Source organism: Oncorhynchus keta, chromosome 12 (assembly GCF_023373465.1).
Source record: "Oncorhynchus keta strain PuntledgeMale-10-30-2019 chromosome 12, Oket_V2, whole genome shotgun sequence".
Lineage (NCBI taxonomy): Eukaryota > Metazoa > Chordata > Actinopteri > Salmoniformes > Salmonidae > Oncorhynchus > Oncorhynchus keta.
In genome coordinates this window covers 36,455,483-36,482,862 of record NC_068432.1, presented here as the reverse complement: position 1 = coordinate 36,482,862, position 27,380 = coordinate 36,455,483, and the positions used below count along the sequence as shown (strand labels likewise).

Here is a 27,380-nt window from a genome sequence, read left to right as displayed (position 1 = left end):
TTTGAAGCACGCACGCTTGCGGAATGCGCTCGCACGCTTATTTCATTACGTACAACAACGTGCTTTTTAGGGGTGTATTTTTTTATTTTACCTTGAATTATTTATTAATTATGACTACCGGATAAACCCCACCAAATTCTACCATTTATCTTCCTAAAATATGAGTCAACATCAACCCTCACCTTAACTGCACTGCTAACCTTATGCCTAACGTCAAAAATTAAGACAAAAAAAAATATTTGTTGTTGTTGCAATTATGACTTTGTGGCTGTGGGATCTGACTTTGTGTCTGTGTTGTTTAATGGAAACCGGTGGAACCAGAGCATTGTTGTCTAAATAGCTTCCTTTCCTAGACTCCTTTCCTTTTGTCACCTGAAAACACTAGAAATACGAGGCCAATATGAATGGAACCTTACCAGTCCTTCAGTGTTCATGAAGGAAAATCAGCAGCTATTCATTTGGCAAACATTGTCCAAAGTGGGATACCTTTGTCTTCTCTCCTTCACCTGCACTGATCTGAAAACACTGGATAGATGAAAGCAGGCCTACTAGACTAGAGGACAAGATACCTTTAACATCAGCTCAACAACAACAACCATTAAAAATTATGATAAACTCAAAAGTTGTATCAGAAAATCAGTTTTATCAATCACGATGACATAACTGCTCACATAACATGGTGATATTACCAGAAGCAGATTAATATAATATATACATATCAGAATATGAACTAGATGCTAGTCATGTTTGCTTTTATGCAGGATTACCCTTTTAAGTTAATTGCTTTTGACAATACACTAGGTAATAGAACTTAAAATCCATTAAAAACATTTAATTGTTTTCTCACATTTGTAGCAATTACAGAGGTAGGCAGAGGCATGCATTTAGTACTGTGTAGAAAAGGTGAGTGTACCACAACCTTGAGATTGTTGTTTATGTCAGTAATGTACTGTATAAATGAAACAGCTAACAATAAAGCTATTTTGTTTGTCTCACAGTTGAAATAGATAGCTACATATTATATTCTGTTTGTAGTGAAAGACCTACAAAAATGGTTTCAAAATCAGTACGTTGATCATAAGGTGTTTTTAAAACACTTACAACATATAAAACATAATGCTTATAAAAGAAATACAGAAGAACAAAACCTTTTGGGAATATTCTAAATATATTTAAAACAAGGTTAATGTGGGTGCTTCAGCCACAAATAGCACTTGCATGAACAGTTGGATTCATTATAAATGCATAATAAAATAACAAAAATAAATACAATTGTTTTTTATCAGTCATTACATCTAGATTCCCTCTGTCATAATGTGGAAATTTACCCTCCCTTGCACACTGCCACAATAACGTGAAGTACAAAAGTAAGTACGGCAATAGAATGATCATATATTTTTGTTGTTGTTAAAAGAAGGCAGTCATGGTAGCTCAATAGACAGTAAGTACTTGCAAGCTGTCTCTTGATGTTTTGTCCCGCTGTTCCATTACAGCCAAAGTTCTGTTCAGATGGTCCAGGTCAGGATATGATGTCATGACACCAAGAATCCAAACTAGGTTTACTGTGTATCCAATCACAAACCACTGCAAAGGAGAAAGACAGACATGTTATGGAACGTGTGTAAGTGAAAATATTGTAATATTTATATACAATAGCTTTATGTTTTGCAGCACAGCGTTTTGTATGGTAAATGCACAATGACAAAATGGCCATGTTAAAGGTTGTTCAGGATGAATTCTCATGTCATGTAGGTCTCCACTAAGTTTCTACAGGGACAACACATGTTTTGTTCCAGAGGAAATAAGTTGTCCTCCACTGAAATGTGATTTATGCATGGTTAGCTGATATGGGGCTAATTTTAGCTTCTTTAGGTGTCTTGTTGACATACAAGTTCAAGGAGGCTGAAGGAGAGGTTGTTGCAAGGAATAACAAGTGGACAATTGTTTAGATAAACAGCAATACCTAGTTCTCATCTCTAGTGCAGTGGTTCCCAAACTTTTTTAAAAACTGTGCCACAACTTGATGGGATTAAATATCCTCCGGCACACCTAAAATTTCCATATTCATTTATTTAGTGGTAATGACCTCCATCTCATTTGATCCATACAGCAAATCATCTATTTCCTGTGACAATGTTTTTATATACAGTTGAAGTCGGAAGTTTACATACACCTTAGCCAAATACATTTAAACTCAGTTTCACAATTCCTGATATTTAATCCTAGTAAAAAAATCCCTGTTTTATGTCAGTTAGGATCACCACTTTATTTTAAGAATGTGAAAGTTCAGAATAATAGTACAATTATTTATTTCATCTTTTATTTCTTTCATCACATTTCTAGTGGGTCAGAAGTTTACATACACTCAATTAGTATTTGGTAGCATTGCCTTTAAATTGTTTAACTTTAGTCAAACGTTTCGGGTAGCCAGTCCCTCCTGCAGCAAAGCACGCTCACAACATGATGCCACCACCTCCGTGCTTCACGGTTGGGATGGTGTTCTTTGGCTTGCAAGCCTCCCCCTTTTCCCTCCAAACATAACGATGGTCATTATGGCCAAACAGTTCTATTTTTGTTTCATCAGACCAGAGAACATTTCTCCAAAAAGTACTAACTTTGTCTCCATGTGCAGTTGCAAACCGTAGTCTGGCTTTTTTATGGCGGTTTTGGAGCAGTGGCTTCTTCCTTGCCGAGTGGCCTTTCAGGTTATGTCAATATAGGACTAGTTTTACTGTGGATATAGATACTTTTGTACCTGTTTCCTCCAGCATCTTCACAAGGTCCTTTGTTGTTGTTCTGGGATTGATTTTCACTTTTCGCACCAAAGTACGTTCATCACTAGGAGACAGAACGCGTCTCCTTCCTGAGCGGTATGATGGCTGCGTGGTCCCATGGTGTTTATACTTGTGTACTATTGTTTGTACAGATGAACGTGGTACCTTCAGGCGTTTGGAAATTGCTCTGAAGGATGAACCAGACTTGTGGAGGTCTACAATTATTTTTTGAGGTCTTGGCTGATTTCTTTTGATTTTTCTATGATGTCAAGCAAAGAGGCACTGAGTTTGAAGGTAGGCCTTGAAATACATCCACAGGTACACCTCCAATTGACTCAAATGATGTCAATTAGCCTATCAGAAGCTTCTAAAGCCATTACATAATTTTCTGGAATTTTCCAAGCTGTTTAAAGGCACAGTCAACTTAGTGTATGTAAACATCTGACCCACTGGAATTGTGATACAGTGAATTATAAGTGAAATAATCTGTCTGTAAACAATCGTTGGAAAAACTATAGTTTTTCCAACAACATAATTTGCAACATAATTTGCGAATAAATTCATTTAAAAAAATGTGATTTCCTGGATTTCTTTTTCTCATTTTGTCCGTCATAGTTGAAGTGTACCTATGATGAAAATTACAGGCCTCTCATCTTTTTTAAGTGGGAGAACATGCACAATTGGTGGCTGACTAAATACTTTTTTTGCCCCATTGTATGGCTTTTTCTTTGCAACTCTGCCTAGATGGCCAGCATCCTGGAGTCGCCTCTTCACTGTTGACGTTGAGACGGGTGTTTTGAGGATACTATTTAATGAAGCTGCCAGTCTGTTTCTCAAACTAGACACTCTAATGTACTTGTCCTCTTGCTCAGTTGTGCACCGGGGCCTCCCACTCCTCTTTCTATTCTGGTTAGGGCTAGTTTGCGCTGTTCTGTGACGGGAGTAGTGGACAGCGTTGTACGAAATCTTCAATTTCTTGACAATTTCTCACATGGAATAGCCTTTATTTCTCAGAACAAGAATAGACTGACGAGTTTCAGAAGAAAGGGCTTTGTTTCTGGCCATTTTGAGCCTGTAATCGAACCCACAAATACTGATGCTCCAGATACGCAACTAGTCTAAAGAAGGCCCATTTTATTGCTTCTTTAATCAGAACGACAGTTTTCAGCTGTGCTAACATAATTGCAAAAGGGTTATCTAACGATCAATTAGCCTTTTAAAATGATAAACTTGGATTAGCTAACACAACATGCCATTGGAACACAGGAGTGATAGCGGCAGGGTAGCCTAGTGGTTAGAGTGTTGGACTAGCAGCTGAAAGGTTGCAAGTTCAAATCCCCGAGCTGGCAAGCTACAAATCTGTCGTTCTGCCCCTGAACAGGCAGTTAACCCACTGTTCCTAGGCCGTCATTGAAAATAAGAATTTGTTCTTAACTGACTTGCCTAGTTAAATAAAGGTCAAAATAAAAAAAATAAAAAAAAATAGTTTCTGATAATGGGCCTGTGTAGATATTCCATAAAAAATCTGACGTTTCCAGCTAAAATAGTCATTTACAACATTAACAATGTCTACACTGTATTTCTAATCAATTTGATGTTATTTGAATGGACAAAAAAATAGTTTTCTTTCAAAACAAGGACATTTCTAAGTAACCCCAAACTTTTGAACGGTAGTGTATGCATAGTCACTTTAAATTACCTCAAACCTGTACCCCCACACACTGACTCAGTCCCGATACCCACTGTATATAGCCCTGTTATTGTGTTACTTTTTATTATTTTTTACTTTATTTGGTAAATATTTTCTTAACCCTTCTGGCGCAGGCGTTCCGCTAGCGACCCACCTCGACAACATCCGGTGAAATTGCAGAGCGCCAAATTCAAAATACAGAAATAGTCATAATAAACCTTCATAAAAAATACAACTCTTATACATCGGTTTAAAGATGAACTTCTTGTTAATCCAGCCGCTTTGTAAGATTTCAAAAAGGCTTTACGGCGAAAGCATACCATGTGATTATCTGAGGACAGCGCCCTGCTTACAAAAGCATACAAACATTTTACAACCAAGTAAAGGAATTACAAAGATCAGAAATAGCGATAAAATTGATCACTTACCTTTGAAGATCTTCACATGGTCGTAGTCACAAGTGTCCCAGCTACATAATATATGTTTGCTTTGTTCGATAAAGTCCTTCTTTATAGCCCAAAAACTCAGTTTTGTTGGCGTGTTATGTTCAGTTATCCACTGGCTCCAAGGCAGTCAAAACATGCAGACGAATACATCCTAATAGTACTGGTAAAGTTTGTCGAAACATGTCAAACGATGTTTATAATTAATCAATAATATTTCAACAGGACAATAGTGTATTCAATAGAAAGGAAAAACAACGAAGGGTGCGCAATCGGTCAAGAGCGCAAACCAGCTCTGCATTCTTCCTCAGTCCACTGACAAAAAGGGTCTCATTCTTCTTCATTTTTCAGAAAACAAGCCTGAAACAATGTCTAAAGACTGTTGACATCTAGTGGAAGCCATAGGAATTGCAATCTGGGTCCTAACCATTTAGATACTCTATAGGCATTCAATTGAAAATAACCACATCAAAAAAAGCCCACTTCCTGAATGGATTTTCCTCAGGTTTTTGCCTGCCATATCATTTCTGTTATACTCACAGACATTATTTTAACAGTTTTGGAAACTTTAGAGTGTTTTCTATCCAAATCTACCAATATGCATATTCTAGCTTCTGGGCCTGAGGAACAGGCAGTTTACTTTAGGCACAATTCTCATCCAGACGTCAAAATACTGCCCCCAAGCCATCTTCTTGAACTGCACTGTTGGTTAAGGGCTTGTAAGTAAGCATTTCACGGTAAGGTCTCCCTACACTTGTTGTATTCGGCGCATGTGACAAATAAAGTTACTGTAACTCAGTAAAATTCTCTGAAATGGTGGCATGTACTCCCTGTTCACCCACGACTGCGTGGCCACGCACGCCTCCAACTCCATCATCAAGTTTGCGGACGACACAACAGTGGTAGGCTTGATTACCAACAACGACGAGACGGCCTACAGGGAGGAGTTGAGGGCCCTCGGAGTGTGGTGTCACACTCAACGTCAACAAAACTAAGGAGATGATTGTGGACTTCAGGAAACAGCAGAGGGAACACCCCCCTATCCACATCGATGGAACAGTAGTGGAGAGGGTAGCAAGTTTTAAGTTCCTCGGCATACACATCACAGACAAACTGAATTGGTCCACTCACACAGACAGCATCGTGAAGAAGGCGCAGCAGCGCCTCTTCAACCTCAGGAGGCTGAAGAAATTTGGCTTGTCACCAAAAGCACTCACAAACTTCTACAGATGCACAATCGAGAGCATCCTGGCGGGCTGTATCACCGCCTGGTACGGCAACTGCTCCGCCCTCAACCGTAAGTCTCTCCAGAGGGTAGTGAGGTCTGCACAACGCATCACCGGGGGCAAACTACCTGCCCTCCAGGACACCTACACCACCCGATGTTACAGGAAGGCCATAAAGATCATCAAGGACATCAACCACTCGAGCCACTGCCTGTTCACCCCGCTATCATCCAGAAGGCGAGGTCAGTACAGGTGCATCAAAGCTGGGACCGAGAGACTGAAAAACAGCTTCTATCTCAAGGCTATCAGACTGTTAAACAGCCACCACTAACATTGAGTGGCCGCTGCCAACACACTGACACTGACTCAACTCCAGCCACTTTAATAATGGGAATTGATGGGAATGATGTAAATATATCACTAGCCACTTTAAACAATGCTACCTTATATAATGTTACTTACCCTACATTATTCATCTCATATGCATACGTATATACTGTACTCTATATCATCGACTGCATCCTTATGTAATACATGTATCACTAGCCACTTTAACTATGCCACTTTGTTTACATACTCATCTTATATGTATATACTGTACTCGATACCATCTACTGTATCTTGCCTATGCTGCTCTGTACCATCACCCATTCATATATCCTTATGTACATATTCTTTATCCCCTTACACTGTGTATAAGACAGTAGTTTAGGAATTGTTAGTCAGATTACTTGTTGGTTATTACTGCATTGTCGGAACTAGAAGCACAAGCATTTCGCTACACTCGCATTAACATCTGCTAACCATGTGTATGTGACAAATACAATTTGATTTGATTTGATGTTGCTTTATATTTTGGCTCCGTGTATTATCTGAGCAGCATTGGTGATCCCAAGTCAAAATTCCATGTGCATTCAACAGGTCACGTTTAGAAGTGAGTGTTCAAAAAAATGATCACGATTGGGAAAAGTTTTGCGGCACACCTGAGAGTTCCTCAAGGTACATCAATTAAAAACCACTAATCTAGTGTTCTCTTCTCTTTTTCATAATGGTACAAAAAAATAACCTAATCTTTTTAGGCCTGGGACCTTTAGGGATGTAATCCACCATGATGGGGATCCATCTGTTACTCAGTTTTTTATGTGGTGGGGTTTGCCAGTGGCAGATTGAAGGTCTATGACTACCACCTGCTAACAGCTCCCCCTGGGAAAGGGAAAAGGGAAGGTGGGTATCTAGTCAGTTGTCCAACTGAATGTATGAATGTATTCAACTGAAATGTGTCTTACGCATTTAACCCAACCCCTCTGACTATGGAATGTGGACTGGGGATTAGTAACGTGACTTCCCACCAGACATCTATTGGAGGACGAGTGTTCCCTTACTCAAACTAAGCAAAAATTCCAAACATGTTTTTTTACACAGGACAAACGATGCGCTAAACATTGGACTTAGTCGTAGACATACAAGTGTGTAGGTGAAAGAGCAAGGGATAATCTCAGACAACTGTAGAATACATCCCTATCACTGTTGCTATTCACTCTTACCAGGTCGTAATCGTGTCAAGAGCAGCCTTCCTTCTCTTTCTTTCTGTTGTCTCTCCTCTTCCTCCTCCTCTTCATTCTCACTGTTGCAGTGCCCCTCCCTGGTCCTGCCCCCTGCAGCCTCTGCCTCCCTCTCAGCAGCACTGGCCCGTAGGCCTACCAGCCGATGGTGGATGGCCACGTAGAGGCGAGCCACGTCCTTGGCGCTGGCCTGAATGAGGAACACCCGAACGGCCTGAGTCTCCACGTCAGTGCCAGTCACCTGGAGGTTCCGGCGGGCAGGACGACGTAGGTGTGTGTGTGGCCAGAGCTTGGTGTTGAGGATAACCTTGAGACTGCCCTGGTGCCTCATCACTGTTTTGATCAGAGGGCGACAGGTGTAAGAGATTTACTGAGGATGAGAAACATTAAGAATCACAGAAAGATGTGCAGATGTTGGTCAGAGTGATGGGAATGATAAACTACCTCATGGTAAACTCACCTATCCTGGACTGAAGCCCTCTTTTTGTCCCTGATGCTAGATCATTGAGTCGCAGGACTCCTCTTCCTCGCTCAGTCCATGACGGAGTTCCCTTTTCCAGGACAAACAGTCTGCAGGTCAGCTAAAAGAAGAAAAAAATGAAAAAGGTACACCACTGTCTTTAGCAACATCAGAAGGCATTGGTCACTTCCTCTTTCAACATAATGGTCACATTCCCCTGCTCAGAAATTGTATGCCACGTTATCGACTGTGCCGTCAGGCACCAGGCATTGCAAGATCTGGCATGAGTCAGTCCTATAGGTCTTCACCTGGACCACATTGCTTTCCTTCTCCTCCCCAGTGAACAGCTGAACCCGCCTGAGCCTGAGCACATGCTGCCTCCCACAGGATGCTGTGTAAGCTGCAGCAGACTCCCTCAGACTGCTCCACACAGCACCTATCAGCAAACAGACAGAACTTCAGCTGCAGTTCTGAAAGGCATCCACTAAGAGGCAGTCAATCGCTATTAGAACAGAGGTGCACAACTCTAGTCCTCTATGGCAGGGTTACACAGGCGGCCCAGTTCTAATATATTTCTACTAATTAGTATTTTGACTGATCAGGTCATCTCTTTTCCCAATAATTGGGCAAAAGATCAGAATTGGGCTGCCTGTATAAATGCAGCCTAGGACCACAGTCTTGGTGGATCAGCAGACACTGTGGCCATTAAGGTACTGGCTCTCGAGGACCAGAGTTGTGTACTCATGTAAAAACACCATGACCCGCTTAATGATTTACCTTTATAACTTGACTCAGAGGTGGAAGACTCAGAATCAGAGCTGCAATCAGAATCTTCACTGCTAGGGGATTTCTGTGGTCTCTATATGAGGGTGAGAAAGTGAGAGCATTTCTGTAAATATGATGTGTTTGGTAACACAGTTAAACTCATACAAATGTGATGACATCATATATTTCATAGTCATCCTATGCAAATTGCTACTGTATAAATACAATATATATACAAAAGTATGTGGACACCCCTTAGTAGATTCGCCTATTTCAGTCACACCTAAATCGAGCACACAGCCATGAAATCTCCATAGACAAACAATGGCAGTAGAATGGCCTTACTGAAGAGCTCAGAGACTTTCAACGTGGCACCATCATAGGATGGTGTCATAGGATTCCAACAAGTCAGTTCATCAAATTTCTGCCCTGCTAGAGCTGCCCCGGTCCACTGTATGTGCTGTTATTATGACATGGAAATGTCTATTGGCCTAAATGTTCACAGAACAGGAACACCGAGTGCTGAAGTGCATAAAAATCATCTGTCCTCAGTTGAAACACTCACTACAGAGTTCCAAACTGCCTCTGGAAGCAACATCAGCACAAGAACTGTTTTTCTGGAGCTTCATAAAATGGGTTTCCATGGCCGAGTGGCCGAACACCAGCCTAAGATCATGCGCAATGCCAAGCTGTCTGCTGGAGTGGTGTAAAGCTCACCGCTATTGGACTCTGGATCAGTGGAAACGCGTTCTCTGGAGTGATGAATCACGCTTCACCATCTGGCAGTCAGACGGACGAATCTGGATTTGGCGGATGCCAGGAGAACGCTACCTGCCCCAATGCATAATGCCAACTGTAAAGTTTGGTGGAGGAGGAATAATGGTCTGGAGCTGTTTTTCATGGTTCGGGCCTCTTAGTTCCAGTGAAGGGAAATCTTAACGCTACAGCATACAATGACATTCTAGTCGATTCTGTGCTACTAACTTTGTGGCAACAGTTTGGGGAAGAACAGGGCTCCGGGCAGCCGAGCGGAAATGGAGGAAAACTCGCCTCCCTGCGGACCTGGCATCCTTTCACTCCCTCCTCTCTACATTTTCCTCCTCTGTCTCTGCTGCTAAAGCCACTTTCTACCATTCTAAATTCCAAGCATCTGCCTCTAACCCTAGGAAGCTCTTTGCCACCTTCTCCTCCCTCCTGAATCCCCCCTCCCTCCTCCCTCTCTGCAGATGACTTCGTCAACCATTTTGAAAAGAAGGTCGATGACATCCGATCCTCGTTTGCTAAGTCAAACGACACCGCTGGTTCTGCTCACACTGCCCTACCCTATGCTCTGACCTCTTTCTCCCTCTCTCTCCAGATGAAATCTCGCGTCTTGTGACGGCCGGCCGCCCAACAACCTGCCCGCTTGACCCTATCCCCTCCTCTCTTCTCCAGACCATTTCCGGAGACCTTCTCCCTTACCTCACCTCGCTCATCAACTCATCCCTGACCGCTGGCTACGTCCCTCCCGTCTTCAAGAGAGCGAGAGTTGCACCCCTTCTGAAAAAACCTACACTCGATCCCTCCGATGTCAACAACTACAGACCAGTATCCCTTCTCTCCTTTCTCTCCAAAACTCTTGAGCGTGCCGTCCTTGGCCAGCTCTACCGCTATCTCTCTCAGAATGACCTTCTTGATCCAAATCAGTCAGGTTTCAAGACTAGTCATTCAACTGAGACTGCTCTTCTCTGTATCACGGAGGCGCTCCGCACTGCTAAAGCTAACTCTCTCCTCTGCTCTCATCCTTCTAGACCTATCGGCTGCCTTCGATACTGTGAACCATCAGATCCTCCTCTCCACCCTCTCCGAGTTGGGCATCTCCGGCGCGGCCCACGCTTGATTGCGTCCTACCTGACAGGTCGCTCCTACCAGGTGGCGTGGCGAGAATCTGTCTCCTCACCACGCGCTCTCACCACTGGTGTCCCCAGGGCTCTGTTCTAGGCCCTCTCTTATTCTCGCTATACACCAAGTCACTTGGCTCTGTCATAACCTCACATGGTCTCTCCTATCATTGCTATGCAGACGACACACAATTAATCTTCTCCTTTCCCCCTTCTGATGACCAGGTGGCGAATCGCATCTCTGCATGTCTGGCAGACATATCAGTGTGGATGACGGATCACCACCTCAAGCTGAACCTCAGCAAGACGGAGCTCCTCTTCCTCCCGGGAAGGACTGCCCGTTCCATGATCTCGCCATCACGGTTGACAACTCCATTGTGTCCTCCTCCCAGAGCGCTAAGAACCTTGGCGTGATCCTGGACAACACCCTGACGTTCTCAACTAACATCAAGGCGGTGTCCCGTTCCTGTAGGTTCATGCTCTACAACATCCGCAGAGTACGACCCTGCCTCACACAGGAAGCGGCGCAGGTCCTAATCCAGGCACTTGTCATCTCCCGTCTTGATTACTGCAACTCGCTGTTGGCTGGGCTCCCTGCCTGTGCCATTAAACCCCTACAACTCATCCAGAACGCCGCAGCCCGTCTGGTGTTCAACCTTCCCAAGTTCTCTCACGTCACCCCGCTCCTCCGCTCTCTCCACTGGCTTCCAGTTGAAGCTCGCATCCGCTACAAGACCATGGTGCTCGCCACGGAGCTGTGAAGGGAACGGCACCTCAGTACCTCCAGGCTCTGATCAGGCCCTACACCCAAACAAGGGCACTGCGTTCATCCACCTCTGGCCTGCTCGCCTCCCTACCACTGAGGAAGTACAGTTCCCGCTCAGCCCAGTCAAAACTGTTCGCTGCTCTGGCCCCCAATGGTGGAACAAACTCCCTCACGACGCCAGGACAGCGGAGTCAATCACCACCTTCCGGAGACACCTGAAACCCCACCTCTTCAAGGAATACCTAGGATAGGGTAAGTAAGGGTAAGTAATCCTTCTCACCCCCCTTCCCCCCAACAAGATTTAGATGCAAGTGGCTGTTCCACTGGTTGTCATAAGGTGTATGCACCAATTCGTAAGTCGCTCTGGATAAGAGCGTCTGCTAAATGACTTAAATGTAAATGTAAGACCCTTTCCTGTTTCAGCATGACAATGCCCCCGTGCACAAAGCGAGGTCCATACAGAAATGGTTTGTCGATTGAGGTGTGGAAGAACTTGACTGGCTTGCACAGAGCTCTGACCTTAACCCCATCGAACACCTTTGGGATGAATTGGAATGCCGACTGCGAACCAGGCCAAATCGGCCAACGTCAGTGCCCGACCTCACTGATGCTCTTGTGGCTGAATGGAAGCAAGTCCCCGCAGCAATGTTCCAACATCTAGTAGAAAGCCTTCCCAGACGAGTGGAGGCTGTTACAGCGGCAAAGGGGGGACCAACTCCATATTAATGTTCATGATTTTGGAATGAGATGTTCGACTAGCAGGTGCCCACATACTTTTGGTCATGTAGTGTATGTCAGTGCTGCTTGCTGAACTCACCAAGACTCTTTCACTCATGTTTTCACCAAACACAAACTGGACCCTGTCTGAGGTGGTACCGTCTGGCTTCGATCTGTGGAGTGTGAACCAGAGGTCAGCAGAGAGGTCCGCAGGTTTAGAATCACTGCTGGGAACTGAACCCCTAGACCCCACATAGCTCTGACAGAGGAAAACTCTGTAAGGTCTCTGGATTGAAGCAAGGCTGTCCAGTCCTGGGTCTGGACTGAAAGTTAACACGTAACCCGAACCCCCTGGTTTAACTAATCCATGCCTTGACCTGGAGTGGGTAGCCCTCCATTAGTATGTCAACTGTCAAATACACAGTTTAAAGTGGCTGTGAGGCTGTAAAAATGAAATATTGCACAGACTTGACCCAACTAGACACCCTGCATCTTTACTGTTACATTAACCAGGTCCTCTGCGTACCTGTGAACTTGACAGGGTTTCTTTTGATGTAATAGACCAACAGTGGAGGAGCAGTCTGTTGAGATGCTGGAGACATCATTTAAAGGATCATGGCTCACCTGTGGGAATGGGACAAAAAAACAACGCAAATTATTATTTTACAGTCCGATTACCTTTCTGAATTTACAGTCGTGGCCCAAGTTTTGAGAATTACACAAATATTAATTTTCACAAAGTCTGCTGCCTCAGTTTGTATGATGGCAATTTGCATATACTCCAGAATGTTATGAAGAGTGATCGGATGAATTGCAATTAATTTGCCATGTAAATGAACTGAATCTCCCCAAAAACAATTCCACTGCATTTCCTTAACACAGGTGTGAGTGTTGATGAGGTCAAGGCTGGAGATCACTCTGTCATGCTGATTGAGTTTGAATAACAGACTGGAAGCTTCATACGGAGGGTGGTGCTTGGAATCATTGTTCTTCCTCTGTTAACCATGGTTACCTGCAAGGAAACACGTTTCGTCATCATTGCTTTGCACAAAAAGGGCTTGACAGGCAAGGTTATTGCTGCCAGTAAGAATGCACCTAAATCAACCATTTATCGGATCATCAAGAACTTCAAGGAGAGCGGTTCAATTGTTGTGAAGAAGGCTTCAGGGCGCCCAAGAAAGTCCAGCAAGCGCCAGGACCGTCTCCTAAAGCTGATTCAGCTGCGGGATCGGGGCACCACCAGTACAAAGCTTGCTCAGGAATGGCAGCAGGCAGGTGTGAGTGCATCTGCACGTACAGTGAGGCGAAGACTTTTTGGAGGATTTTCTCTGATGAATTACCTTTCCGATTGTTTGGGGCATCCGGGAAAAAGCTTGTCTGGAGAAGACAAAGTGAGCGCTACCATCAGTCCTGTGTCATGCCAACAGTAAAGCATCCTGAGACCATTCATGTGTGGGGTTGCTTCTCAGCCAAGGGAGTGGGCTCACTCACAATTTTGCCTAAGAACACAGCCATGAATAAAGAATGGTACCAACACATCCTCCGAGAGCAACTTCTCCCAACCATCCACCAACAGTTTGGTGACGAACAATATCTTTTCCAGCATGATGGATCATCTTGCCATAAGGCAAAAGTGATAACTAAGTGGCTCGGGGAACAACACCTCCATATTTTGGGTCCATGGCCAGGAAACTCCCCAGACCTTAATCCCATTGAGAACTTGTGGTCAATCCTCAAGAGGCGGGTGGACAAACAAAACCCCACAAATTCTGACAAACTCCAAGCATTGATTATGCAAGAATGGGCTGCCATCAGTCAGGATGTGGCCCAGAAGTTAATTGACAGCATGCCAGGGCGGATTTCAGAGGTCTTGAAAAAAAAGGGTCAACACTGCAAATATTGACTCTTTGCATCAACTTAATGTAATTGTCAATAAAAGCCTTTGACACTTATGAAATGTTTGTAATTATACTTCAGTATTCCATAGTAACATCTGACAAAAATATCTAAAGACACTGAAGTAGCAAATTCTCAAAACTTTTGGCCACGACTGTACATTGGATTGGTACTTTCTTGAGTCAAATAATTCAACACAATGCTTGTGTAAATAGAAAATAAAATACATTTTGCAGCCATAAGCTATTATATAATTGAGTGTGTTGATGTGGCAAGTTTGGGAGTAGAGAGAAAGCGATTTAAGCATTCAGAGAGCTTAACAAAAAAAACATTGCACAATAATTTCCAATAGACAGAACTGATTCAAACCGGTTTTGGTGTTTGGGTTTATAAACTGGCAGTGAGTGAATAGGTTTCTCTGAGAAGAGTATGTGGGTCCCTCAGGCAATGACACAACCCCAACTAATAATAATTTTATTATTGAAATACTTTTAAGGCCTGAGAGAGTTCTCTTTTAATTTTTTACCTGAGAGAGTATTCTCGTTTCACTCTGTGTGAGGGGGCGAAGAGAGTTGTAGAATACCTCAGATAGGTGTGGCTGTGAGGAGATGTTCCAGGGTTGAGGGGCGAGGAGACGTGCAGGCTGAAGTAATGACCTTCTGACCCTGTTCAGAGGTGTCACTACACAGAAGATGAGAGGAATAGAAAAGGAGGGAAGGAGAAGGAAGGAGGAGTAAAAAGAGACTTAAATCAAATTCTGTCCTTCAAAGTCAGTCTTACGATCCGGTATGAATAAAAATATACTATACTGAGCATTCGGAAAGTATTCAGACTCTTTGACTGTTTCCTCATTTTCTTATTTATTTAATTTCACCTTTATTTAACCAGGTAGGCCAGTTGAGAACAAGTTCTCATTTACAACTGCGACCTGGCCAAGATAAAGCAAAGCAGTGCTTTTGATATAGGTCTGTAACAGTTTGGGTCTAGAATGTCTCCCCCTTTGAAGAGGGGGATGACCGCGTCCACTTTCCAATCTTTAGGAAGCTCAGACGATACGAAAGAGGGGTTATAGGGGTTGCAACAATGACGGCGGATCATTTTAGGAAGAGAGAGTCCAGATTGTCTAGCCCAACTGATTTGCAGGGATCCAGATTTTGCAGCTCTATCAGAACATCAGCTGTCTGGATATGGGTGAAGGAGAAGAGGGGGGTCTTAGGCCAGTTGCTGGGCTTGGGCCAGTTGCTGGGCTTGGGGGGTGCAGAGCTGTTGGCCATGGTTGGGGTAGCCAGGTGGAAAGCATGGCCAGCCGTAGAGAAATGCTTATTGAAATTCTCGATTATCATGGATTTATCGGTGGTGACAGTGTTTTCTAGCCTCAGTGCAGTGGGCATCTGGGAGGAGATGCTCTTATTCTCCATGGACTTTAGTGTCCCAAAACTTTTTGCAATTAGTGCTGCAGGATGCAAATTCTTGTTTGAAAAAGCTATCCTTTGCTTTCCAAACTGACTGTGTATATTGGTTCCTGACTTCCCTGAAAATATTCATGTCGCAGGGACTATTTAAAGCTAGTGCAGTACACCACAGGATGTTTTTGTGCTGGTCAAGGGCAGTCAAGTCTGGAGTGAACTAAGGGCTATATCTGTTTTTAGTTCAACATTTTTTGAAAGGGGCATGCTTATTTAAGATGGTGAGGAAAGCACTTTTAAATAACAACCAGGCATCCTCTACTGATGGGATATCCTTCCAAGATACCCAGGCCAGGTCGATTAGAAAGGCCTGCTCGCAGTGTTATGTTACAGAATGATTCTTAAGTGGATTAAATAGTCATCAATTTACACACAATACTGCATAATAACAAGGCAAAAACAGGTTTTTAGAAATGTTTGCAAATGTATTAAAAATAAACTGAAATATCACATTTACATAAGTATTCAGACCCTTTACTCAGTACTTTGTTGAAGCACCTTTGGCAGCGTTTACAGCCTCGAGTCTTCTTGGGTATGGCGCTACAAGCTTGGCACACCTATATTTTGGGAATTTCTCCACTTTTTCTTTGCAGATCCTCTGAAGGTCTGTCAAGTTGAATGGGGAGTGTTGCTGCACAGCTATTTTCAGGTCTCTCCAGAGATGTTCGATCAAGTCCGGGTTCTGGCTGGGCCACTTGAGGACATTCAGAGACTTGTCCTGAAGCCACTCCAGCGTTGTCTTGGCTGTGTGCTTAGCGTTGTTGTCCTGTTGGAAGGTGAGCCTTCACCCCAGTCTATGGTCCTGAGCGCTCTGAAGCAGGTTTTCATCAAGGACCTCTCTATACTTTGCTCCGTTCATCTTTCCCTCGATCCTGACTAGTCTCCCAGTCCCTGCCTCTGAAAAACATCCCCACAGCATGATGCTACCACCACCATGCTTCACCATAGGGATGGTGCCAGGTTTCCTCCAGACTTGACGTTTGGCATTCAGGCCAAATAGTTCAATCTTGGTTTCATCAGACCAGAGCATTTTGTTTCTCATGATCTGAGAGTCCTTTAGGTGCATTTTGATAAACTCCAACCAGGCTGTCATGTGCCTTTTACTGAGGAGTGGCTTCCGTCTGGCCACTTTACCATAAAGGCCAGATTGGTGGAGTGCTGCAGAGATGGTTGTCCTTCTGGAAGGTTCTCCCAAGTCCCATCTCCACAGAGGAACTCTGGCTTTCTTTCAGAGTGACCATTCGATTCTTGGTCACCTCCCTGACCAAGGCCCTTCTCCCCCGATTGCTCAGTTTGTCCGGTCGGCCAGCTCTAGGAAGAGTCTTGGTGATTCCAAACTTCTTCCATTTAAGAATGATGGAGGCCACTGTGGTCATGGGGACCTTCAATGCTGCATATATGTGTCTTGACACAATCCTGTCTCGTTGCTCTACAGACAAGTCTTTCGACCTCATGTGGGACCTTATAGACAGGTGTGTGACTTTCCAAATCTTGTCCAATCAATTTAATTTACCACAGGTGGACTCTAATCAAGTTGTAGAAACATCTCAAGGATGATAAATGGAAACAGGATGCACCTGGATGCACCTGAGCTCAATTTCGAGACTCATAGCAAAAGGTCTGAATACTTACAGTAGAAGTCGGAAGTTTGCATACACTTAGGTTGGAGTCATTAAAACTTGTTTTTCATACACTCCACAAATGTCTTGTTTATTAACTATAGTTTTGGCAAGTCGGTTAGGACATCTACTTTGTGCATGACAAGTAATTTTTCCAACAATTGTTTACAGACAGATTATTTCACTTATAATTCACTGTATCACAATTCCAGAGAGTCAAACGTTTACATACATTAAGTTGACTGTGCCTTTAAACAGCTTGGAAAATTCCAGAAAATTATGTCATGGCTTTAGAAGCTTTTGATAGGCTAATTTACATCATTTGAGTCAATTGGAGGTGTACCTGTGGATGTATTTCAAGGCCTACCTTCAAACTCAGTGCCTCTTTGCTTGACATCATAGAAAAATCAAAAGAAATCAGCCAAGACCTCAAAAAATAATTGTAGACCTCCACAAGTCTGGTTCATCCTTCGGAGCAATTTCCAAACGCCTGAAGGTACCACGTTCATCTGTACAAACAATAGTATGCAAGTATAAACACCATGGGACCACGAAGCCGTCATACCGCTCAGGAAGGAAAAACGTTCTGTCTCCTAGAGATGAACATACTTTGGTGCGAAAAGTGCAAATCAATCCCAGAACAACAGCAAAGGACCATGTGAAAATGCTGGAGGAAACAGGTACAAAAGTATCTATATCCACAGTAAAACGAGTCCTATATCGACCTAACCTGTAAAGCCGCTCAGCAAGGAAGAAGCCACTGCTCCAAAACCGCCATAAAAAAGCCAGATTACGGTTTGCAACTGCACATGGGGACAAAGATCATACTTTTTGGAGAAATGTCCTTTGGTCTGATGAAACAAAAATAGAACTGTTTGGCCATAATGACCATAGTTATGTTTGGAGGAAAAAGGGGGAGGCTTGCAAGTCGAAGAACACCATCTCAACCGTGAAGCACGGGGGTGGCAGCATCATGTTGTGGGGGTGCTTTGCTGCAGGAGGGACTGGTGCACTTCACAAAATAGATGGCATCATGAGGCAGGAAAATTATGGGGATATATTGAAGCAACATCTTAAGACATCAGTCAGGAAGTTGATGGGTCTTCCAAATGGACAATGACCCCAAGCATACTTCCAAAGTTGTGGAAAAATGGCTGAAGGACAACAAAGTCAAGGTATTGGAGTGACCATCACAAAGCCCTGACCTCGATCCTATAGAACATTTGTGGGCAGAACTGAAAAAGCGTGTGCGAGCAAGGAGGCCTACAAACCTGACTCAGTTACACCAGCTCTGTCAGGAGGAATGGGCCCAAATTCACCCAACTTATTGTAGGAAGCTTGTGGAAGGCTACCCAAAACGTTTGACCCACGTTAAACAATTTAAAGGCAATGCTACAAAATACTAATTGAGTGTATGTAAACTTCTGACCCACTGGGGAAAACTTTTGACTTCAACTGTATGTAAATAAGGTATTTCTGTTTTTTATTTTTAATAATTTAGCAAACATTTCTTAAACCTGGTTTTGCTTTGTCATTATGGGGTATTGTGTGTAGATTGATGAGTTTTTGTAAAAATGTTGAATCGATTTTAGAATAAGGCTGTGACGTAACAAAATGAGGAAAAAGTCAAGGGGTCTGAATACTCACCGAATGTATTAGTATGTAGAATAGTGATTTAAGTGTGGTTTGTAAGTTGTTTAGATATCTTGGCCATGTTCTGTTATAATCTCCACCCGGCACAGCCAGAAGAGGACTGGCACCCCTCATAGCCTGGTTTTGGTCATTCCTAGGTTGTGGCCTTTCTAGGGAGTTTTTCCTAGCCACCTGCATCCTAGCTTCTACACCTGCATTGCTTGCTGTTTGGGGGTTTAGGCTGGGTTTCTGTACAGCACTTTGATATATCAGCTGATGTAAGAAGGGCTATATAAATACATTTGATTTGATTTGACATTTGATTAGATAATTAGAGGTATTTTAGCACATCAAAAGGTAAACATAAGACCAGAGAATGGATATTTGCCTCTGTTTGGGGACATGTTGGCCCGGTTGCATAGATTTGAAGGCATGAAGAGATTTGATCTTGAGACTAGGAAAGAGTGGAGAGGAGATCCATTAGAAGAGTTCACACAGACAGCCATATCATATATGATTAAAGTTAAAACGTGTTCCACAATTATGTCAAAGTGACCGCCAGACTTGGCACATGACAACATACAACATGCTTGGCCAACAATGAGCAGTGAGGGTTCCGCGGTGCCAATAGTGTGTCATGTTGGTGATTTGTGATGAGCAGGTGAGGGCTGCAGTGACAGAGTGAAACTGAAACGGATCAGGGGAAAGAGATACTGGGGGCTGCATTGAAGAATCTACACATTTTTTTTTCTCTAAAAGGGTCCTTTGGCTGTCCCCATAGGAGAAGCAATTTTGGTTCCAGGAAGAACCCTTTTTGGTTCCAGGTAGAACCTTTTTGGTTTCCAAATAGAACCCTCTGTAGAAAGGGTTCTACCTGCAACCAAAAATGGCTCTTCAAAGGGTTCTTCTATGGGGACAGCCAAATAACCCTTTACATGGATGGTGTGACTGGAATGTATGGACCAAGAGGAAATACTGGCAGTGAATATAGACAGGAAACCCTTTAAGAGAGTTTGATCATGATGCTTAACTGCAGGAAGTAGGGGTGCTGAGGGTGCTGCAGCACCCCTGAAAAATCATTATTATTATTTCTCACAAAAGTAGTGCACTGGGCCTTTACTAGTACTGCATTAGCCGACTGAAATATCCATTTGTAGCGTCAAACATCTTCCAGCGGCTACGTCACTGCTTCGGTTCATTTCAAAGATATGGAGATGCAGTATTTTATCCCAGTAAGATCCCAGTTTTATTAAGGCTACAATCATCTGCAGGCGAGTCAAGGAATCAGGCAACTAGACTCAGTTGCATGGGCGCTGTATGCCCTAGGGGACAGTATGCTGAATGCCCTAGGGGACAGCTTAGAAAGGATGGATGAAAGGATAGAGATAATAGAGTACACTAGAGAGATGACAAGTCTTATGTAGGGGGGTGCGGTTGTTTACCTGGAGGCGGTGGGGGAAAAGAGTGGGAATTTGTTCGCACTCGTCTACTGCCGTCACAGGAGCCTGTCAGAGACGCAGAGAAAAAATAAAAGTAATGTTAACCAGCAGCATTGTGTATATACTGTAGATGAAATGTCAGTAGAGATTGTACAAAAAAAATCGCCTTTATCAAAGGAGAGTAACACTGAGGAACAGGAATTGTAATTCAATCCTCAAATGTTTATGTTTGGTGGTAATAATACCATAATATGTATATGTATATATGTATTTTTTTAATAGAGTAGGCAAACAATTTCTGCAAATTGATATTTCTGAACACTCACCTTTCCTCATTCTGCTGTTAGGATTAGGGTATGTGAAGGATCGGACTCGTTTGTTTGGACTGATTCCCACAACTATTGGAGAACAAGCCAAGTACACATAAATACATTACTGCCAATGCAATAGAAAGCAACAGAGATTCATCAAAATGTTTGCTCGTTATGACATGCAGCAGATATAATGCTGACCTGATCCCTCCTCCCATCTCTCTGCTCTCCTCTGTAGAAAATCAGTTCAGAAAGAAAGTTCAGAAATACAAACTAATGATACATATTCTTCCATGACATGTTTCTGAATGTATCCTTTTGATTAGTAACTGCTTTTTAATAATGCATGTGCATCATCTGTCAACATGTTACCCTTCAGGAAATGATTCAGATTACCTTCATGGATAGCGTGAAAGACTTCTGAAATACGAACACCGGTGGAGCAAGCACCGTTTTCTCTGTGAAAAGACAGATTATAGCCCCGTTAGAGAATTATCCTTGTTGAAGTTTGATACAGCGACTGAGTCATTATCCATGAGTGAATCTTAGCTAAACCGTAACTGAGTTTAAAAGTGTTTACTTAAATTCAAATAGGAAAACACTTTTCCTAATTTTGGCACTGAAACCACAAAGACGTAACCAGGGAAATGACTTGAGACTGTGATCTGTCGGTACACACTGTTCTGCCAAGACACTAAAATGCAAAGTTAGGAAAATCAACAGTAGCACTGTTCTGAATTTAAGAGTAGTTTCCTACTACATTTATTATTCCTCAATTAACCCTCAAAACACACAGCCAACTAAACAAGGACCCAAAGAGCGGTGAGATCTCTAGGCTCGCCCACAGTTCTGACCACAGTTCTGACTGGAGATGTCCATCGTCATCCCACCCCAATGTATTATTCTAATCAACGGAGGCTTTGACACCCAAGGCCTCTTATGTAACCACGCAGCCTGACAACAGGCCCTGGACGCTGGGGACAAGCCCACCGTGGCAGGGCTGAGTGATGGGATAGCAGTGGAGGTGTGAGCCAACTATGCACCAGACGCCAAGGCTTGGCTCTGGGTCAAACTGACTGAGACTGGTCCAGACCTGTATGGAGGCTATAAATACACAGGGACTCTGTCACTGATCTGACCTCATATGATCAACTCAGCTTAGAGTCAATTATTAATGTCTTGTGGTGTGCTAATTCACATGTGGAGATTTGCCAGTGCTGTGTCAGTCAGTGACTGTGTTCACTATGGGCATGGAGAAAGATGGCATTCACACTTCACAGTTAGTGACAGATGATCACTTGGAATTCACCAAAGTCTATGGTGTGAGCAGCCTATTCTAAAGACAACTGGCTGTTCAGATGCAACTTATTAATATGTGTCCTATATACTGATGATTAACATTGAAACGTGTTTGCTTTTTGCATTTATGCAGTTGTTCAGCTTTCTTTGACAGATAAAAAGTACAGTAATGGGTCAATGGAGGCTATTTCTACCACAAGCCACAGTAATCCTGTCTGTGACCTCCTGGGGAAATCAGAGAAAGCTCTACTTATTAACTCTACAGTCCAACTCTAAAGGCTTCCAGTCACATGACCTACTGTAGACAAACAGCAGGGTACCACAAATGGAATTGCAATTCGTTTACACAACACTCCAACAGTCAAGTGGTGCCAGAGACAAGTGCCTATTACTCTGAATGTAACAGCATAGAAGGGTGGGTGGTCATCAGTGTATAAAGTAGAGTGTTTTTGCTGAGTGTCAATAGGAGCACTGTGTACCCTCCCTGACACATAGGTGATGCCATCGCTGCTGTGGGAAAATACTTATTCACAGGTCAGGTACCGTACTACTCACAGTTGAGTTTGGTCACCCCAGACAATGCAAATATACAGTAACAATTAAACCCATTGCATCTCCTCCATCTCAACTCTTCTTTCCCGAATCTCCACTAACCTTTCCTACTCTTCTCTCCTTTTCATCCCCCCGTATCCTATCTTCTGTCTTGGCAGACTGTCTCAGTTACCATAGGTCTGAGTGTCCAGAGGTCAGACACACCCCGGACCTCGGCTGAGGGCCATACGTAACAGACGTCATGAGAAAATCCTGACATGATGCACACTGTCAGACTAGCGCCAGAGAGCAGGCAACTCTTTATGACAGACGCTCTTTTTCCACATCACGGATTGAAAGGGTCATTACATAAGTGAGAGAGGAGAGTACTAAATAAACATGTTTCATGAACAGACATGCTTGCCATTTATCAAATGAAAAATAAATTAAGCTAGCTTCCTTTGAGCTTAAAAGAGCATTCCTTGGAATCTTGCTGACAAGGTCTGTCTATACATTAATCCATTTTTATTTTCTTAAAGAGAAAAAACCATAACATGCTTGTATCTGGTAGAAAAACCTGAGGAGCACTGCAAACTAAGGCAAGACCCAATCACTCAGAGACGAGGACCATTAAATGGTGATCTATGAAGATTGACATCAATAGAGATGCACACACCCTGTTCATGCTCATTGCAGGAGCGGATCATAAATATTTCCTGAGGCTTCTCAAAGAGAATTGATACTCACAGGTAGACCATTCTATTGCAGACTTTATAAGGAAGGCACAACTAACTAGTCTTTATTGTATGAAGACCTCAACAGAGCCTTTCAGCAGCAGGTACTAAAAAAACAGTAGGCCTACTCTAAAAGTGAATCATGTCATTTTTCCATGGTAATACTGGAATCTGTTTTCTGTACAGATTTTGAATAAAATATTATTGTTTAATGTCCTGTAGTTTCAGGTTTTGGAAGGCACAGAGGAGAGATTGAACTGTTTGTTGAAGTATGTTTTGTTCTCTCTGTCCTCTGCTAGTGGTAACTTAACGGGCCTGTAAAGAAGCAGTGAGCTTCTCTTCTGGCATACGCTGAATATGCCATAAACACCACTGCCAGCAGTGGCAGTGCTCCACAAACCGCTGCCCTGAGAAAGAGACGCACAGGAGAGCCCATTAAACACACATGCACGCACGCACATTTTCTCAAATTTCCTTGTCTCTGTTAGGAGCAGGAGTGGGTTGGTGCGGGGGGCACTCCCCCTAAAAGCTGCCTCAAACTAGGCTACTCTGGTCTCAATCAGAATGTCACTCCGGGGCTGGGCGGGGTTAAAGGGGCAGAGGACCAGGAAAAAAAATCACTCCGCCATGTCACAACCAGCAGCTGCCCACACAACACTCACGTGGGGGGACAATGCTTTGCTCCAAGCCCCCACCAAGCCCCGTCCCCTTCATAAAGCTGCCTTGCCTCCCCCTGTCTTCCCCCTAATTGAGCGTACCTACAGTCAATTGTTATGAAGACAGCCTCTATTCACACACGTGCTGGCTGTGGGCCCAAGTGGGGTTTCAGTGGTTCCAGCAACCGTTCTCAGATCTTCCAAACGAGAGCAACACAACAATAGCTCAATCTAGCAGAACATAAATGTCACCCACAAGTGCAATACACCAGGCATTTTCCCTCTTACCCTACGAAGTCCGGAGCCTGCTGGTTTTCTGTTCTACCTGATACTTAATTGGACCTACCTAGTGTCCCAGGTCTTAAATCAGTCCTTGATTAGAGGGGAATATTGAAAAAAAGCGGAACTAGCTTTGATGTCTATTCCTGAACCAACTCAGTTGACTTGTGGTTAGAGTGTCTGCCCTGAGATTGGGAGTTTGATCCCTGGTTGAGTCATACCAAAGCTGTAAAATTGGGACCTGATGCGTCTCTGCTTGGCACTCAACATTAAGGAGATAGATTGGGGGTAAGGCCCTGTGATAGAGTAGTGTCCTGTCCAGGGGGTGTCCTTGTACCAAGGCTTGTGCAAGGCTACTTACTCTTTCTGATAAAAGAGAGGGCTTTCCTAATATATATATAGGGACCTCACACTGTATGAACACAGATACCATTTTAGGAAAACGTTTGGGGCCTCCTGTAGAACAGGAAATGCTGCAAGGAAAACCTTAACTCTGCTGGTGCCCCAGATTCCAGCCAAGGACCTCCTGCAAAGGGTCTAACACATGCAAACACACACACACACACACACACACACACACACACACACACACACACACACACACACACACACATACATACATACATACATACATACATACATACATACATACATACATACATACATACATACATACATACATACATACATACATACATACATACATCTCCCCCTAGATGCTGTCTTACTCCTGAGCCCATAAGCCAGACTGGGCCTCTAACAGGCTATTATAAGGGGTGCTTCACCACCATAGGAATGCAGGGCTACTTACAACAACTTCCAACTATGGGAATGGGCATATCTAACTTACTGAGGCCTCAGTCACACCCTCATGAATCACTTGTCATATCTCTGTTAGCTCTGCAGCTCTGGACGAAAACAGACTTTTACTGAGAAAGTAGGAGAAAATAAGATCTTACCGGATTGAAAGTCCTAAGAGCATTTGATTTTCCTGGGAATATCAGGAATTATTTGTAATTTATTGATGAGCTATTGTGCTAATCTTTAATTATTTGGTTACCTCGATGGCCTCTTAACTCGACCTTAAACACTATCTCAGCCTGCTTATTATTTCCCCTACAGAAAACAGCAGGGCTAAACATGGTTACCATTGAAAGTACTGGTAACGAGACAGTATTTCTGAACTTACTGAGAGCTATACATCCAAATCACTCTAGTTAAGGCCCCCGGGAAAACATTCAAATCCAGAACTTCTGGTTAACTGCTCTGCTTCTCTTGTAGATGTTTTTTTTCTTCTTCTCCACCTAGCAATATAATAATCTAGTATGTTTCGTCACTTCAGTCTGAAACATGAACAGACGTGTGATTGGAAATCTAAAAGGGGACCGTGGGTGCCTATAACACTATAAGGAGGGGGACTGTAGTTTGGGTATGGAGGAGGGAGGGGGGATATCTCAGTGTTCACGCTGGAACATGAGAAAGAGCCTAGTCATTGGCCATTACCAGAGCTAGCTAGTTTGGTAGCTTGGTGGAGAAAACTGGAATTAGCTAGCCTGACCTGGTCCTCGTTTTCATTAGTGGAGTCTATAACCTCAAGTGGGGGGTAAATAATAACCACTCCCCCTGGGATGAGATGTGATCACGTCTTACACATACAGTACTTCTCCAATGCACTCATTTCATCCCTGATTCCTGACACATCCCACTGTGTTACACCAGGGTGACACAGAGCTGCAGATGACAACCCTGCAGCCATAGAATGTCAACTCATCCCTATAGGTTAGACATGAATGTGCAAAAGGTTACAGGCTTGGTTCAAAAGCAACACGTACCAAGCTATACCTGTATTATAAATGTACCAAGATCAAACTAAAACTGTATTATAAATATACCAAGATCCAAGCTAAAACTGTATTATAAATGTACCAAGATCAAACTAAAACTATATTATAAATGGACCAATATCCAAGCTAAAACTGTATTATAAATGTACCAAGATCCAAGCTATAACTGTATTGTAAATGTACCAAGATCCAAGCTTTAACTGTATTTTAAATCAGGTAAATTACTGAACCATACGTTCATCCTCCTGCATTGTTTTCCAGAAAATCAACAGGCCTGAGCTAAGAACCTGTCCAGAGCCCACAGATACTGTATCCATGCTTCTGTGCATGTGTGCTCTATGAAGTTAAATAAGATAAGAACCCTAGAGATATTGCATCAGGATACAGTGTGTATGTTTGTATGTATGTATGTATGTATGTGTATGTGTGTATGTATGTATGTATGTATGTATGTATGTATGTATGTATGTATGTATGTATGTATGTATGTATGTGTATGTGTGTGTGTTCATTATGAGTTTTGACTAAATATTGATGTCACTACTGAAAGAGCATAGAAGAGCAATGATATGTACATGTGCTACGGTAAACAATTGTGTATTTTTCCAAATATTTCTCTGTGAATGAGTTTCATGTTTGCAGTAGGGCCTACTAAGATCAAGCAATAAATAAACCTCAAAACAGGAGAGAGACAGGACTCTTCCGTGTGCATTTAGTATTTCAATTATGATTAGTAAGGCTGCTGTGTTTTAAAATGCCCATGAAACCAAATATATGTGAATATATGGGGAATATTAATCACGTGTGGCATTTTAGCACTAAAAACATAATCTCAAAAAATAAAAACAAAACCTTGATTATATTAAGGTCTACAAATCTATTCATATTATTATCTAGCAGTCAAGATCTGTTCAAGTCACTTTAAAAAAGTGAGACGCAATGACAACCATACCGTTTAACTCCTCAGCTCCGTCCTGCGCGCATCCTCCATCCCCAGAGTGCTGCCACGAAGAGATGTGCCCCATCAGCGGTCTGGCGGTGACAGCTCCTCCCGCTCCACACATACTGTCCGCGGGCTCCATCGTACAGGAAGGCTTTGCATGGAAGTCCGAGACAGGCATCATTGAATAATACCCTGAAATATCTTCGTTCGCGGAAAGATTCCCTCTCATTCTTCGGATCTGAAGATGTGATAAACTACCGTAGTAAAATAAACACAACCTCAAGAAAATAAAGAAGAATCCAGATAAAGGTGGTGATTTGCTCCTTTGGTGTCAAAAGCTTGATACTCCTGATTTGTTGATTTTGGCACTCTCCAGTCAGTTGTCTGTCGCGTAGCCTTTGCTGCGTGTGTAAATGAACAGTCATATCCCGTGTTTACTACCGAGCAT

General features: G+C 43.1%; 1 protein-coding gene across 2 annotated transcripts; it reads right to left on the bottom strand.

Annotated features, from left to right (window-relative positions):
* Positions 1-623: 623 nt before the first annotated feature.
* LOC118391434 (ran-binding protein 3-like) lies at positions 624-27,380 on the bottom strand. Of its 2 annotated transcripts, none has more exons than XM_035782826.2 (14): positions 26,942-27,380; positions 21,043-21,104; positions 20,848-20,878; positions 20,662-20,733; positions 20,339-20,401; positions 19,285-19,350; positions 14,706-14,860; positions 12,810-12,907; positions 12,384-12,456; positions 8,933-9,014; positions 8,464-8,591; positions 8,156-8,276; positions 7,678-8,028; positions 624-1,584 (listed from the first exon to the last, which is right to left on the bottom strand). In XM_035782826.2, the coding sequence occupies exons 1-14, from the start codon at positions 27,159-27,161 to the stop codon at positions 1,520-1,522; spliced, it is 1,587 nt and encodes a 528-aa protein (XP_035638719.1). In that variant the 5' UTR covers positions 27,162-27,380; the 3' UTR covers positions 624-1,519. The 2 variants fall into 2 exon arrangements, with proteins under 2 accessions (XP_035638719.1, XP_035638720.1); XM_035782827.2 differs by having other exon boundaries at positions 14,763-14,860.